Source organism: Venustampulla echinocandica (genome assembly GCF_003357145.1).
Source record: "Venustampulla echinocandica strain BP 5553 chromosome Unknown scaffold_0, whole genome shotgun sequence".
Taxonomy (NCBI): domain Eukaryota; kingdom Fungi; phylum Ascomycota; class Leotiomycetes; order Helotiales; family Pleuroascaceae; genus Venustampulla; species Venustampulla echinocandica.
Window position 1 is genome coordinate 2,092,812 of NW_022474205.1, and position 15,827 is coordinate 2,108,638.

Genomic DNA, 15,827 nt, shown 5'->3' on the forward strand with positions numbered 1-15,827 from the left:
CATGCTTGTTAGAGTTACTGTTCCTTATATCCAAACAAGTAATTGGAGATGAAAGTATACAGTAAGTTCTTCAACAAATATTCAGTGCTTTCCATTTATTGGAATAATCATCACTCAATACCACATAAGACGACGTGCAGTTTCTGCCAAAGTTGAATCATCAAAAACAATTGTCTATATCTTTGATCACGTTGATTATTGAAACCCTTTGGAGCCTTGCAAAGAGGAATTCTCAAGTTTCTGGAGACCGTGCCTGGGTCATTCTCAAGTACTGTATCGCGGTGCCGTTTAGGGCAGCCTTGTGATTTGCTCAGATGATTTTGTGTCGCGTGGTAAAGGCGGCGAAACTTAGCAGATTCGAAAGTGAAGTTAAATCGCGGTTGGTGACAAGATATCAACACCATACCTTCTTCCTTTGCTTCTGATCCAACCTCCACAACAAACTCTCCCGGCTACAGTGTAAACTGTAGACCGTCCATCTAGCAAGATGCCCATACTCCAAGGAATCAAACTAGAGATAATCTCCAGAGTGACGCTTGAGATTTTCCCAGAGTTCACGCACACTGACAGTTCACGATTGGCCAGTACCGGTACAGCGCAGGGGACGCTTGGCTCTGAATCAGAATTCCCGGCGGCATTATTTTCAACTGGCGGTCGAGAGGATTGTTTGCCTGACAATGAAACGAACACCTCCGTCTATATTCCTTCTCTACCAGGTATGCGTCTTGATTTGTCCAGCCGAGAAACAGTTGCTGACTGTATGCAGACACGCGCTTCCTAATTCGCTATCACGTACTTGAAGGTGCTCCAGACGATGTGCCATTCTACTACTTCAAGCTGTTCATGAATGGCTGGGAGATCACTTGTTGGGGTTGTAGTGCTCGCACGGCGACCACTGGACGGATCACTCGAGCCCTCTTTGATCCAAGTGATGACTGGACATATGAGGATAAGAATGGTCAGGTTTATAAACGATGTGGGCTGGAGCCACGCGCATTCTACTTCACGAAGCACAACCCGAATGCATCCCCTGCTACTGACGGGGGTCTGATTCAAATTCGTATTTTCCGGTCAAAGGGGAGACAGCGCAGAATCCAGGAACCAGGGACTTACAAGAACCAAGAGATATATGGAATTGCGTACGTCAAATATTCCCTGTTCCTCTACTCCTTATATGCGTGTTCAAAAAGAGAATGTGCTGAACACGATGTACCCTACTAACGCTGATCGCCTTTTTAGCCTCAACAGTGATGGCCTACTTGACGAACCACAAGATGCCAAGTTTTATGACTATCATCTTGACGACCCAAAAGACAAGCCGTACATTACTTTCAAATTCCATTACCGCACATGGGACAGCCTCGCTAGTCTGAGCCTCATGCCAGAGAACCATTCTCGCAGGCTCTTGCCAATGACACCTAGCTTGCAGGATCTTTATGGACTCTCTCAAGAAATGCAGAAGGCACTGCATGAGCGAAACTTCGCACCATATGCACATCAGCATGACCATATTGCCTATCACCTACGTGATTCATTATCGCTTGATCGTCAGAGACTATCGTTTCATCGTGATAAAATCGTGGAATACCACTCGGATTCTTCTCTTAGCACAGGCTCTTCTGAGTATTCTTCGTCTGATGATTCTGATGACTCCGATGACGATGAATTTGAGCGTGGGATGAACTGGCCGATCAACAGTTCTAGGCATCTATTGCCAATACTTTCAGATAGACCACAAACACAAACACCGGCTAACGATAATAAGGAAGACAGTAATAAACCAACACCCGTAGGGAGTGCGCGCAAGTTTTTTAAACGACATTTTTTGAAGGATAGAGGTAAGTCAACGCTTGTCAACCATGTCGCCGATATTGCAGAGACTGGTCCCATGAAATCTCCAAAGGAATCATCCAAGCCATTGGTTGTTTATGGTCCTATGGAAAGTTCAACTTATTTGAGATTTTCGCGACGAGCACTCCTAAAATCCATGACTGAAGAACTACTCGATACCGGTTCTGAGGACCCCATGACACAGGTCACTTCTGGGCCTGCATTAGAGAATATTAGGCCGCTGCCACAGATCCCGACCCGAAAGTCGTCGTTGAGCAGCCCGCGACCCTTGCCTGGTCCGTTTCGATCAGGTTATGGAAAGGGGAAGCTTGGGTTTGCTGCCTCTCAAATACAAACACGTCTTCCCACCATACGCAGCCAGGACTCCGACTCCGAGGAGGATTCTGCACCTACCCTGATTTCAAAGGCCAGCCTTCAACAGGAGAATCAACTAGAAGACTCTATAGCCGACAATGCTGGCTCCGATGATTCAACATCCCCGCCAATGTCTAAGTTCCACCTTGAACAAAAGACTGTTGCACAGCATGCCAGACCCCCCACCCGAGGTGCTAAGGATGATTTTACATATAGGCCAGCTAGCCGCCCCTCGTTGGTCTCGAAGTTCAATCTTCCCGAGAGTAAGCAAGAAAGTTACACAGCGCCCCTATCTAATGCCACGAAGGATTGCGCTTGCCCTCAGGAAAGCATTGCCTCTCCAGGAGTAATGGGGCTAGACGGAAAATCATCCCCGAAAACCCAAGGAGTGCAAAGCAATTCATTGCTGGATGGTGAACGGAAAGAAAACGACCACCAGCTATCAGTGTTCAGCCGCTTTGGATTTATCCAGGAAGCTCAGTGGATGAGACGCACCATTCAGCCTACGGCGACAACAATATTTACACCGCAGGCACCACATCATGGCCCTCGTTTAGCCTGCAATAATCGTACCCACTACGATTCCGGCCCTGCACAGTATGGGCACCACCAGAGCCCAAAAGGAACAGGAAAAGGTGAATATGGCTCTGCCGAACGCTTGCAGCTGAATAACGAGGTCTGGTATAAGCATACAAAGGTTCCAACGGAAGGTTATAAACGCATGAGGAGACAGTGAATAGGGGAAAAGACGAATATGGTGTGGGAAAGTGTTAAATTATGAACTTATTGAGCGAGGGAACTAAATTTGTTGAGTTACAACAGCAGAATGAAATAAAATTACACTGGTAATTAGTGCTACTTGCTGACCGTTCAAAACCTTTATTCTGTACTGTTTGAGTGGGTTACTGCTAGATTAGTAGCTTTCGAAATTTCGACGTCCTAAAGTAATTAAGATAGACATAAGTTGCCATCGTCACCGTATTCTAGAGGGTCTATTGAAGGTAAAATATTGGAGCATCTTAGGTTTTAATTGATACTTAAAGAACTAAGTAAAATCAGCACTAACGTTTAATGTGCAATTGCTAAGTTAGCAAAAGGGCGAAGGATATACCTTTTAGGAGTGCGGGAACTCCCCTAAAACATCGATAGACCGGATGATATCCGGGTTGATTACCGGTGGTGGAGGGTCTATACGCAGCGTAGAGTTGGTATTCAAATTAGACCACCTCGCTACTATTGCTATAGAATTTGCGCTCAATATGGATTTCGTTGTGAATTGGTTTAAGCCTCGTTAATAGCTGTAATGTTTGTAAACTATTGGATCAAATTTGAAAGCAATAAAGCATATATGATATGTTTAGCGTTGCGGTTATCGCTGCCACCACATCCCCATCTTCATCATCTTGTAGGCCAACTTCTTCGCCATATAGTTCGCCACCTTAATTTCCCTCCCTTGGCATCTTCGTTAACTCCTTAATTTTCCTCATTTCCAGCTTCTTCCTTCTTCGTCATCCTTTTCACCATCGCCATCTTCTTTAAATTGCTCTCTTTTCGCTGCTTTCCATTTGAAGCTTCCTTTGCTTCGCAACAACGGCGTTCTCATAACCCGGGCCTATTCTTCATTTCAAGTGAAGCCGTACTCGATAGATATTCTTTGCCGCCGTAAGACTCATTCCTAGTCCAGCGTGAAGCATAAGAAAATCGGCCGCCAACTACTTATCCATTATTACAGCAGACTATTCTAAGACTAGAAGTAGCGCAGGAGCACATTCGCAAAATGACGCAAAGATGTCTTGATATAAATCACCAACTGAAAAAAAGAATCGGGATATCTACTTAGAAGCAGACTAAATCCAAAAAGGCCCAGTGCTGCAAGCAGAAAACACTGAAGCGTCGTCCCGTCGGTCCCGGGCCAGCCCAGGATTGCGTAGGTCGTCACTATTGAGGCTGAAAGATGAATATATTATTCGCTATCTGTAATAACAGGAGATCTTATAACTACAGGGTATGGATCAGACCACAACCCTGGTCTGGCATCCTGATGCATACCACACTTCCAGCATCCAGGTACAGAAAGTACCAATTGATGATATACAGAGGTACCGGACTGGAGGTGGTAGACAAAAGCTGCTCTAGGCATAGGTTTTGGTAGGTGGCGCGTCAATCGTCTTATAACAGACAGTCACAACTATTAGCTAGAAATACCTAGAGAATTTGCCCAAGGCGAACTCGTAGCTCTACCAGCTATGCTGCTCCAATACAAGCACCCAGAACGGCCGATAGATTGGGCTACCTTGTCCTTGTCCATGCAGTTATCTTCTGGAGGTAGTATTCAGGACCAGAACGCGGGAGTCGGAAGACTACGACATCGTGTATGGAGGGCGAATATATTACTGCTGGATAATGTGGCTGCAAAGACCCGTTGCTCCGCATGGCTAATGCGCCCTTGCAGAGCGTAGAGTTCCATTGAGCGTCCCGGATTGATGGTCAGCATTCTTGATCGCCTTTAGGATTGTTTCAAGGGTCGATATTGACGTTGGGATGTTTGTATGAAGACATTAATATAATGTCGTTCGTTCAACATGATGAGCTCGCAGGAAGCCTTCCGAGCAACGCGTCTAGCATGGTATAAAATCAGATACAGCCCATCAGCATGGTTTTACCCGTTCATCTCGAGAAAGAGGAGCGCCGGTCCGAGCAGTACAAACAATGGTTGCTACGAAAACTGGTACCGAAGTGCGCGAAACCCGGGAACGCGTACATGTACATACTTGGTCCTTGCGGGCCCGCGCGGAGGGCCACCACCATCCTCCATAACATCGTCGGAAATCAGATCCCCCAGAGATCGTCAGCCATCTCAGAGTTGTCCATTTGACCACGCTCACCTACGGTTCCGAAATATCTTCGCCATGTTCCTTACAGGAGACCGAGGGCCATAGTAGCGCCGATGTCAACCAAGACCAGTGTAACCGCTGCAATTGCAGATGTTGGGCAAGGCGCCCAACCGCGTAGGATCAACTCGAGTTGATTGCGACATTTTTGCTCTCGACCCACATAGCTGCCGGGGGTCGCTTGTGGAGGCAGTATCCTAATTGTTACCAATTTAAAGGGCAAGTAATAGTCCAATTGATATTGTGGAGCTGCCGACTAATGGCTCTGTAGGCATCGCCTTTCTCCATGCACACGGTATCTTTTATCGACAACTACTCGAGTAGCCGCCAATCGTTATGCGACTAAGGATCTAAAGGAGTATCTTCATATTCATAGCTCTCTCGAAGCTAGAAACGAGTCAAAATTTCGCTGGCTTGGAAGCACATCGCCTAGACCCAATAGGATATCGAACATCCATCGATACTATCGAGCACCATGTTAAGGAATTTACGTGGCGGGATTAGAGGAGGTGGGTGAAAGGGAAGGGCGTGTGAGTGTGACAGCATTGAACTAAGACGATGTCAAACATACCAAGCCTGTTAGCAGAGGCTATCTTAGGATACCGGTCTGATATTTCAGAGACCAACTCTCCTTTCCCTTACTTCCTCGCAACTCACAGGCTCGAAGATGAATATCCTCCTACAAATTCCTCCTCTTGGGCGCAATACGGATCGAACCCCGCCGTGCTACCAACAACTGATGTTCTTGAGCTGTGTCCTGTCATCGCACGCCTAGCGCCGGATCCACCTTAACAGCATATGATGCCCAAGTCATCGAAGTAGCTTTTCCTAACATATCGGATGTCCCTCTTTTACAAGTCGATAGCAACGCAAGCAAGCACGCCTGCGATCTTGGTCTTAAGTCCCTACCCGGCCGACTGGGTTTCAAGATGCTCTTCGAATCCCCTCATGTGATTCTTGATGGCCCTCGTCCCGGTAGTATTGGGAGTCTTGTGTATGGCCCTGCTCAGACCGTGAAGGGCCAGCACATCGTCTATGTTCTCGAGTTGCTTTGGTTTTCGAAGCCTGTGCACTGGCTAACCAACCTGGCAACAGATGCCGGATCGCATCCCTAGAACAACTTGGGAACATAGAGAATTCGTGGGCTAGATGAGCCTGCTATGCCTCCATCCCCTACTTCGGACTATATTTCTGGATGTATGGATGCGATCGCAGCGTTGACCGCTCTTTGGAGAAGGGAGGAAGAAGGTGGAATCTGGATTGGCAACAGCCAGCCTGAATTAGTACGACATTTTATGCTGGGGTTGAGACTTGACCATAATGATGAGGAGGAAAACCCCAGCAAGAACATGGTGATTTATTTGCTTTGAGACATACGAATAGCAACGGGGTGGGAAATATGTCGCTAAAGAGTATGCAAAGGGAATATTCCAAGTTTGTTCGCCCACAAGTCGATATAGACGGCTTTCAGTAAGGGCTTCTGGAGGGGATCAAGTCGTGTCGAAGTCCAATCAGCATCGAAAGGCTGCGGGTGGGATTTTCGAGAGCCACCAGATCCAGCGGTTGTGACAAGCCCACTTTGGCCGAGGGGGAGGCCGAAGAAGCCAGAGTCGAGGGCGAGAGCGAAGCCGGAAGCGAATGGGTGACGATTTACGGAATCAATAGCAATATGCAGAAACAACATAGCCTGCAGTCCAATTACTCGATGTCCGTGGATGGCCCCATGCCCGGCTATGTCTTCTTAACCTGCTCCCGCACTCGCTCTCAGCAGTTCAACAGACCGACTTTCTTTTCAAGCACTGACAACGAAAGATGAGATTTTAAGTATAAGGCACATATAACATGAAGCATTCTATGTCCTGATAGAGAGAAAACAGTCCGCCCGCTCTCGTCTTGTACACAGGAGAAACGCCTCCCATCCACATTGACCTCATGTCTGTTCCAATTTGGCAACGAGCAGGCGATGTGTCCGGGCCAAACTCAGACGCCTGGCTAACTCCCCTCCAACCTGCACTCTCTATCCCCTCCACACCCTATGCACCCACGGAGCTGCCCAAGCACGTAGCACTCCCTGTGCCTCCTCTGATCACCGGGCTGTTCCTATGAGTTGTCTCCACTATCCACGCCACTCCCCGGTCCATAAAGTTCTTTTGTTGCTCGTCGCACTCTTCAACTTTGGAACCGAGAAATTGAGTTCCCAAACTCTGGGACCGTCTGCTCGCAAAGAGCCGAACGGGGCAGTACTCACTGCGGTAGCTAGGTAAGGTACTTACTGAGGCGGTTAGATAGTAGTGGGGGCGCGGCTGGGCTCAGGGCACGTCCCGGTGTTTGGTTTTGGCCCGTCGGGGCAAATTTCGCTGCAGCCAGCATGGTGCTACAATAGATGTACCATACTTGTAGCAGTGTACTTAACTTCTACCACGGATTGCTGGCTTTTGGAAGTACCACGGTACGAGTACCAGTCGTACCGTTAATTAGCCGTTGTACGAAGTACTAGTTGGCAACAACACTTCATAGCAATAGCACTACGAGGAGCCTAGCAACATGTGGTGTTTCTAGGGGTAGTTCAGGGGGAGCGCTCGCGCCGCCCACACAGCACGCAGCCGCCCTCTTTCTTCAAGAGAAAATCCCCACAGCAGTTACAATATGTCCGAAGCACTTCGTATGATGATAGATTGTATATTGAAATTGTACATACATACTCCGTATGGTGGCTCTTAGACAAAAGCCTCAATATATTGATTTACCCGCACTATCTACCCTACCGAGAGCCGAGCGAGGCAGAAAGGCGAGTGAGTTTCCCGAGTCAAAGTGTTGGGGTTTCTCCCCTTGAAAGTGATATATAGGTATGCAGAGAGCTCGATCCTGATGATATTAGATTGTCTTCCTTACGACATGCCGCCACTTTCCCTTTCCTGGGCAAAATACTTAGGGTTTCCATCGTCTTGGTCAAGATTTTCTGATTGAATTGCATCCGAGTTCCGAGAGACGGCGGCCTACCGTATAGCTACTGAAGGATTGCTCATGCTTTACCGAGCTCGCACTTGCGAAGCTTCTCTCTCGTATGACTATTTACTCGAAACTCAAAACACTTATTGTGGAAATTGAGATGGTCGGGACACAGCGGTAAGCCGTCTGACATGTTTTGTTTTGTTGTCGGTGCGTACTGCAGCAGCCCGTCACAGCGGTCAGTGCTGGAGGTTGCAGATACAAACTTCAAACATGTTTGAACATCCCGTGCGGAGGCCGGAATCGTTGGGATCCGATTGCGTTTCCAAGCTTTCGGGTTATTCCCTATTCCGGAGAACGGGTTTGATGGTAATATTTATAGAGTGGGACGTACATATATCGCGATATTGTTTTGTATCAACATCCGCCGCAGTCTTGCTGTGCGCTGTTTTGAATCACTGGGTTTAAGTTGCTGCACCCACATACCTACTGCATATTGCACTCTGCATCCGGCATGCTGCAGAAACGAATGCAGTTTATTGTTTTTCAGGGCTATGTGCTGTCGATCATTGTCTGTGCCTATGTGCGGTGCTATATATATCAACGGTTGAAATCCGAAGGAGTAGTTCTCCTCTAGCCGCTCGGAAAACTGCTCTGTTGCCTCGCAAGCCTCCCTTTCTGTGTTTAAAGATTATGTAGGGCTAGGATCCCTTTTTACGCGCATGGATTAGTGTTCTCGTTGCATGGGGTCATGTTTCTCTTCAGCATCGCACACGTTGGTGTAACAAGTAACAACCTATAGCGAATATTTTCAAGAATGCTATAGGCCCATTGGAGACTCCGTTCAAGGTGCGGATACCCACAGACTCCTATTACAATGGGTGCCGACCCCCACAAGATAAACAAAGATATATTTAGAACTTGAAGAAGCTAAATATGATGTTGTATGCGCACGTTCTAATAATATGTGTTGGAATTTTGAAAGTCCAGTGAGAAATTACCTGGCAAGTCCAGAAGGTTACAAGTGCTGTTTCGCTTGGCCAAATTATGGAACTTGAGCATCGTTGGAGTCTCGGAGCTACAAAGTGTGGCTCCACGAGACACGAATTTGTCCAATAGCCTGTTCCCTTCGGACAGTTTTGGGGAGCATAAGTCTGAGAAGGGTCTTGGTGGGTGAGGTTTCAAATTTCAGAAAGGTCAGAGGATGACTTGGAGCATAACGTACGAGTATGAAACTTGCGAAGGAGCTTGGATAAGGTGCTTGGTGGGTGCCAAAAAGAGTTGGTGCTCAAGCAGCTTACCGAAGCTCCCAAGTAGATTCCTTAGAGATCTCCGGAATTGAGGCTTCCCGCGTACTATCTAAGCTGCATTCATTATACTGATAGAGACTGAAGTTTGCCCTTCTTGAAACCACTGGGAGACAAAGTGCTTCGAGAGCAAACCCCCAGGAACGAGGTCATCAGCCCTTCCTAGTCGCTTTGGTTTCAACGCGATTATCTTGTTGGATGAGACAAGCTGCTCGGACTTTTGAAGCTTTATGAAGCGATCATGATCAATGTTTCAGATCGAGGTACTGTCTCCTACTTATAAATCCCGGAATGAAAATACCCCCGAGCGCAAGTTGTGGCAAAATCAGTCGTACCTGCCTGGAATCCAATTCAGTACGCTGGTGGACGAGACAGTATTCTCAAATTTCGCGAACATCTCGAACGTCTAGAAGACATGTCTTTCGTATGCCTCGATGATATTCTGCGCTCGGAATATTTCTCAGTGATGGGTTTGAAATAGAATAACTGTGATACTGTCACAGAAGAAGGCCAGAGTGCTCTTTATGGATTGAGCTTTGAACATGATGCATGAATTTCCGCATTGTTACAGAGCCTGAGATTATAATGCGGAGCGGTCGGATTTTATCCTTGTTGGATGTCATGATGTAGCTGTTTTTTGGTAGAATCAAAAACATAAGGTGAGAAGAGCAAAGTCAAAGCGCATATAAGACACAGTCCAGTGAAAAGATCGAGGGGGCATATTAGGTTGCCAGCATGCTTCAAGTTGAAGCACATGCTCTCACTACCGGCAGGCTATAAATGGGCGTCGATTCGTGGCACTGGGAAAGGCCAGACACCAAAGCTTGAATATGGCCATGACAAAGAGCCTTCAAACAATTCATGACGCCCAAGTTTATATATATATAGCGTAGGACGGGATTATAACCAAGGACTTAACGGTCTCGTGACCGCCAATTCTAATGTCCAAAGAAGGCATTTAGCCCTCCACTATAGTTCCACAACTAGTCAAACATTATTTTTGTTGCACATCGCAATTTCTGAAACATTTCCCATCTTTGAAAGACAAAGGCCCTTATTTCTTTGTCTGTCCGAGAAATCCGGAAGGGAAACACACTAAGGCCGCCGGAACCGGCCTAAAAGACCAGCCACAGACGTCAACCCATATCCTCAAAATTAATTTTGTTGCACATCGCAAATTCTGAAACATCCCACTGCTCTATACTATCAAAGGAAACGAATGTCATAAGCTAGGCATTCTTTGTTGTTGTAATGCGGGGTTTGCAAGTTTGCCCCGAATAGGAACTAGCATACATACTTGCAAGGAATGTATGTTTTGACATTAAAGGCGACCGAGATTTGGGCCCCTGATTGCGAGGTCTGGTCTGAAAAATAAAAAGCCCAAATGTTCAAGAGACATTTGTATTATTAGCACCTACATAGGTACGCTAGGACAAAGAGTCGGTTGGGTGGGCTTACTGTTGAACTTAAGCAAGCGCTTCCTCCTCTGCTTTGCGAAAAGCGCTTTAGTTACTGGATTATACGGACGAATTTTGTTTGTAGTTAAAGGAGCTTTAGATATTATTTATCTAGTTATACTGGCTGCTATGTTAAGTTTAGGACACCTCTGATAGCTTTTCCCTTCTTTGCCGTTGATTTAAATTTCATGGAGGGCCTAGGACAACATCGCATTATTAGTTACACATATATCACAAGCAAATAAATGAAAGGAAACTGCTACCTGCAGGTTGTTGCTCCCTAAAACAATGCCATTGTTAATGCTCTACCTTGAGCTAGAGAATATTACAGGGAAAGGGTGTCGTCTCATGTCGAATATAAACAAGCTATTAAACAGCGACTGTCGGTTTTTACTTATAAGTGGAAGTTCAAACTCCATCCCACATCTTTAGGATGACTAGTAATTATACTCGCCTCCGCACCTGCTTTCATTCTTCCAGTGCTATCTGAATTTCTGGGCAGCAGCTAGGTTATACATTCAGGTGTTAGTTCGCCATATTAGGTTCCTTGAACCAGAAGGCAAATATGACTTCGCTCATCATCATGGTGGCCGCCATATTAGCAGCCACCCAGGTTAGCAACCATACAAATAACCCAACGATGCAAGATAATGACGGGGAACTCTATAATCAACGCGACGGTATCATCGCTATCATTATAATCGTTGTATTTGCTCTCTTGGGTCTTATATACTGCTTTGCAAATCATTGTTTAATGCGTCGCGCTTTAAGGCGCCTCGCTTCTAGATCGAGGGATGATGTGAGATTAGAGGACATTCCGGTTGCAAACGATAGAAATATCGCTTAGCAAGGCGGAAAAGGGGGGAGTGAAGGGGCGGAATCGCAGCATATAGCATGTAGATTTACCTATAAGGGAATCATGACAGCAAGTCTAGCAGTATGTTCCCTTCAATTTATTCCCTCTCACTGCTGAAGCATAGAATAGTCTAACCTATGATTCGCCTCTATCAGTCCCTGCCCTAAATTATATTTCTATACCGCATTCAAGCAAGAGACAGAACGTTGCCCCATTTTCGTCTATTTGCCTTCCTCAAATACTAAAAGTACACTTTTAAAAACTGTTGTGGTTATAGACAACTCCTTATCCTTATTTCATCGCTAGTTGCTCCCGACCGAGCTCACTCGCCTCTCTAAATTCCCAAAACACCCCCAAAGTGAAAGCTTAGTCACAGCCAGAAGGTTTATTCCTTAATTAAAATGCTTCGTGGTTCTCAATATGTTAAAGTGAGTTGAACTACAGAGGTTTCGGCCCTGATATTCAAGCGGATCTCAAGTTATGTACCCAAATATTTATGTACTTCAAAGCTTCTTAAAATCATCAAGGCACCATGCCTAGGACGCATCTGCCCCTTTAATAGAACAACGATACAACCAAATAATTAGTTGTAGATTAGTGCCCTATAGACGGTCGGCAAACTACAGGATATCTGTCAATATTTAGGACGCCTGTCAATTTCAATGAGTTAAGTTGGTTACTTTAAGTTCATAGCGAGCCTTTTGAAAGTCATAATAAACAGCTAACTTGCAAGCCTTTATTAGTCTCATGTATCATCAGCCTCCGAGAGGAAATTTAGATGATTATTACTAAAATACCAAGCCAACTTTCCAATATTTTGAGGTTTCCTCGTCGACATCTCACTAATCAAAACCTACAATGGAAGTAGACACCTATCTAGGCTAGTAGCGTTGTTCCGAAACCACCCTTATAAGATCCGAGATGCTGGCTTGATTCTAATGCCTAGAGGGATCAACATGTGTCCTGGTGAAATTACAGAATAGAGACGGGTAAACAAGGCAAATAGAGCGGAGGATCCGATAGTAAAAAATTCAAATATAATGATACTGCAACGACACTGACTTGTAGGGCCGCAGTTTCGGGATCCGTAGTCTAAGGAGGATTCGGACCAAACTGCCAGATAACCGGCTAATCGCACTGCAAAGCTTTCGATTTCCATTGCTTTCATAATTTATCATCTATATAAGCAAGGTAGCTCCTCCTGTCCACCAGTCCAACGACCTGACCAAACCAACGCCTCATATCCGCTTCCGTTTATGCGTTAATAAATCATATGGCCGTCCTGCTCCATCATAACACCTTTGAAATCAAGCACTCACCCCGTCTGCCTGGGCAAGGAGTCTGGCCCGCCAGTCATTACACACTTGCTCAAATCCCCCAACTACATCCCCACAAACGCCTGCGCATTCTCTAGCCCCGAGCCTTTCTGACCAATTCCCTCGCTTGAGCCAGAGTTCGCCTTCTTCGCGGGCCTCCTCTTCCTTCCGCATCTCGGCAACAAGCTCACGGGCGCTTCGCAGCCGCCGCGTGGCTGTTGTGGTGGTTTGGCGAGACATGTGTAGTGTGTCGGAAAGATAGTTGAGAGTTTGGACTAGGTCAGCTGTTAAACCGTGGAGTTGGGTCAATGAGGTGAAGGCAGCGGTTGTAGGGCGGGGTATGGATTCGTTGAGCGTGACGAGAAGGGGAATTAGATCGTCGATAAATTCCTCATCTGGCGGTTGGACTAGAGGGGAGAATAAAGGGTATGCGAGAGATTGTAGAAGCCGAGTCTGGTGCAATAAGTGACTTGATAATGCGGTGTGTGCTGTGATTAGTCTGGAAACCATTAGTATATACGCAACACAAACAAATATCATGCAGGGAGTATACCTTGTAGCGCCGCCCTCAACTCCAGATTGTCCACCAAGATCCTTCAGTCCTTCTACCACCCTGGTAATGACTCCATCCCTATCAGTGCCGTTGTTTTCCGTGCCTCTTCGTGCCAGACCCTCCACCGTATCCATTCTGGCTACCAGACCCGGTGGTATCCCAGGAGAATCCAAATCCGAATCGCCTCCATAATCACTACCGTCATACTCGCTCATGTGCTTCCGGTGACCTCTCCCGCCGATCGGTGGTGTCAGCTGCGTCGGTTTTGACGGAGCTTCAACTGGCGAAGACGCAACATCTACACCGCTATCCCTTGTTGGTTCTTCCACTTGCCTCTCTTCTTGGAAATTCATCTCAGGCTCATCCTCGTCCTCGTCCTCCTCTATATCATCCTCGTCCCAAGCATCCGCCAACTCGTCAGCTAGGTTGCCGAGTCCATTTGATGCCTGTGCAGGACCTCCGCTGCTAAATACATCTCGTCCGATAGAATCTGATCGCCCGAGGCTATGGTGATTTGGAGTAGTAGGGCTATGTATGGAGGCTTTTGAGTGTCTTCGGGAGCTGGGGTCGTTATCATAAGAGAGGGGCGTCGCAAAGGAGAGGTCGATGTTCGAGGGGTGCCGACTATGCCTCGGAGTTCGCGGAGACGAAGGCATTTTGAAATCGAGCTCGAAGGAAAGGTAGTCGGCCGGTTTGGAGATGATCTGCCGAGCAGAATGAGCCCCCAGGTGTTACCGCGGACGGTTTACAGCTCACCGTTGTCGTCGCCGTCGTACTGGGTACCTCAGTGACTGCTCGTAATGGAGGTATCTCGTGAATTATGGCACAAGTAGTTGGATGACACGTCGAAAAGCGCGCTGGCAGAGCGGAGATAGGAGAATTTGTTATTCTTACAGCTTGCCGGATCGACGTGGAGACGGTACAGGGTTTATTGATTATTGGGTTGATGCCATATTATAATTCCTGGTCTATACTCTGTACTGCGTATCAAGGTCGTGGATTTCGCGATTGGTGGTGGACCCCTGTCAAGCCAAACTACTCAAAGAAAGATATCAATGCGCTTTGCGAAATCCTTCTAAGAAAAAGACAGTACGTTAACACGAACTTATTAATGGTCCATTGAAAGTCTCTGAAGCGTTTTGGGCTTTGGGATACGGCCGTGAAAGGATTTGGTAGCATAATTGTCATTGGGCGTTTCTTCAACTCCGCACGAAGTACAGTGAGGGACGCCTCGAAATCGAAGAACAACCTCCACCGTACCATAACATAGCACCTATACATTCGAGCAACAAAAATAGAACTCCACGCCACGATCTACCTGCAGGGCACCAAGTGGCGTATAATTTCTTTTCCCCCATCAAAATGACGTCCCTACGTCCATTCCACGCAATGGATGTTTTCAAATTCAACCCCACCAACCTCGATCCTCTGACCGAGACCTACGACCTCAACTTCTACTTTTCATATACGGCGCGGTGGCCACATCTGTTCGATGTAGCCGAAGGGCAAGATGGGACAATCGACGCCTACAGTACAGTTTTCCTCCCCTTATATATCCCCTTATCTTTACTAACCAACTTGTCTACTAAATAGTAATGGGCAAGCTCGAGTCCTCCCCCTCCTTCTATAAATTCTCCCCTCACTATCTTCCATTCCACGCCCACATAACGGCGTTGACCGTCGCCCCTCACGCCCGGCGTCTCGGTCTGGCGCGCACACTCTCCCAATCCCTCGAGCGTAGCGGTGACGAGTACGATGCGTGGTTCGTGGACCTGTTTGTGCGAAAGAGCAACCAGATAGCCCAGAAGTTGTACCAGGGGATGGGATATAACGTTTACAGGAGGGTGCTGGATTATTATAGTGATGATCCAACGGATAAGACGAAGGATGGCGAAGATGCGTATGATATGCGCAAACCCTTGAGGAGGGATAAGGATAGGAAGCATGTTAGGGAGAATGGGGAAAGTTTTGCAGTTGAGCCACAGGATGTCTGGTGAAGAGATGCTGTTGAATTTCAATGGTAGCCAAGAAATATACCACAAGATACAGCGGCTCCTTTATGTGGAATAGTTGGGTCATGGCTATTGATCCTAGCGAAAGCTTTGCACAATTGCCGCAAATCAGCGTATGAGAAAGACATAGCAAATGGTATGTTGCCAAAGGGCCCTCACGTTTGAAGCCGTGGCTGGAAACAGTCTCCTTAGCGGGTCGGCTAGATAGCCTCACTATGGAAATATAGCCTCTAGGGAGCCAAGCTCGACAAGAATCCAATGGCTAGTTCATACTAATGTTG

At 46.8% G+C, this 15,827-nt stretch overlaps 4 protein-coding genes across 4 annotated transcripts; 3 read left to right on the forward strand and 1 right to left on the reverse strand.

Annotated features, from left to right (window-relative positions):
* Positions 1 to 487: 487 nt before the first annotated feature.
* BP5553_00645 (uncharacterized protein) lies at positions 488 to 2,941 on the forward strand (the record flags this gene model as incomplete). The annotated part of the gene is made up of 3 exons (XM_032009268.1): positions 488 to 716; positions 767 to 1,139; positions 1,240 to 2,941. 3 exons carry the CDS (start codon positions 488 to 490, stop codon positions 2,939 to 2,941), a joined length of 2,304 nt encoding a protein of 767 aa, XP_031873322.1.
* Positions 2,942 to 6,025: 3,084 nt separating this feature from the next.
* On the forward strand, positions 6,026 to 6,466 carry BP5553_00646 (uncharacterized protein; the record flags this gene model as incomplete). The annotated part of the gene is made up of 2 exons (XM_032009269.1): positions 6,026 to 6,163; positions 6,230 to 6,466. The coding sequence occupies 2 exons, from the start codon at positions 6,026 to 6,028 to the stop codon at positions 6,464 to 6,466; spliced, it is 375 nt and encodes a 124-aa protein (XP_031873323.1).
* Positions 6,467 to 12,972: 6,506 nt separating this feature from the next.
* BP5553_00647 (Uncharacterized protein) lies at positions 12,973 to 14,190 on the reverse strand (the record flags this gene model as incomplete). The annotated part of the gene is made up of 2 exons (XM_032009270.1): positions 12,973 to 13,480; positions 13,535 to 14,190. 2 exons carry the CDS (start codon positions 14,188 to 14,190, stop codon positions 12,973 to 12,975), a joined length of 1,164 nt encoding a protein of 387 aa, XP_031873324.1.
* A 706-nt stretch (positions 14,191 to 14,896) lies between these two features.
* Positions 14,897 to 15,531, forward strand: BP5553_00648 (Uncharacterized protein; the record flags this gene model as incomplete). Its single annotated transcript, XM_032009271.1, has 2 exons — positions 14,897 to 15,065; positions 15,128 to 15,531. The coding sequence occupies 2 exons, from the start codon at positions 14,897 to 14,899 to the stop codon at positions 15,529 to 15,531; spliced, it is 573 nt and encodes a 190-aa protein (XP_031873325.1).
* Between the last annotated feature and the right edge of the window lie 296 nt (positions 15,532 to 15,827).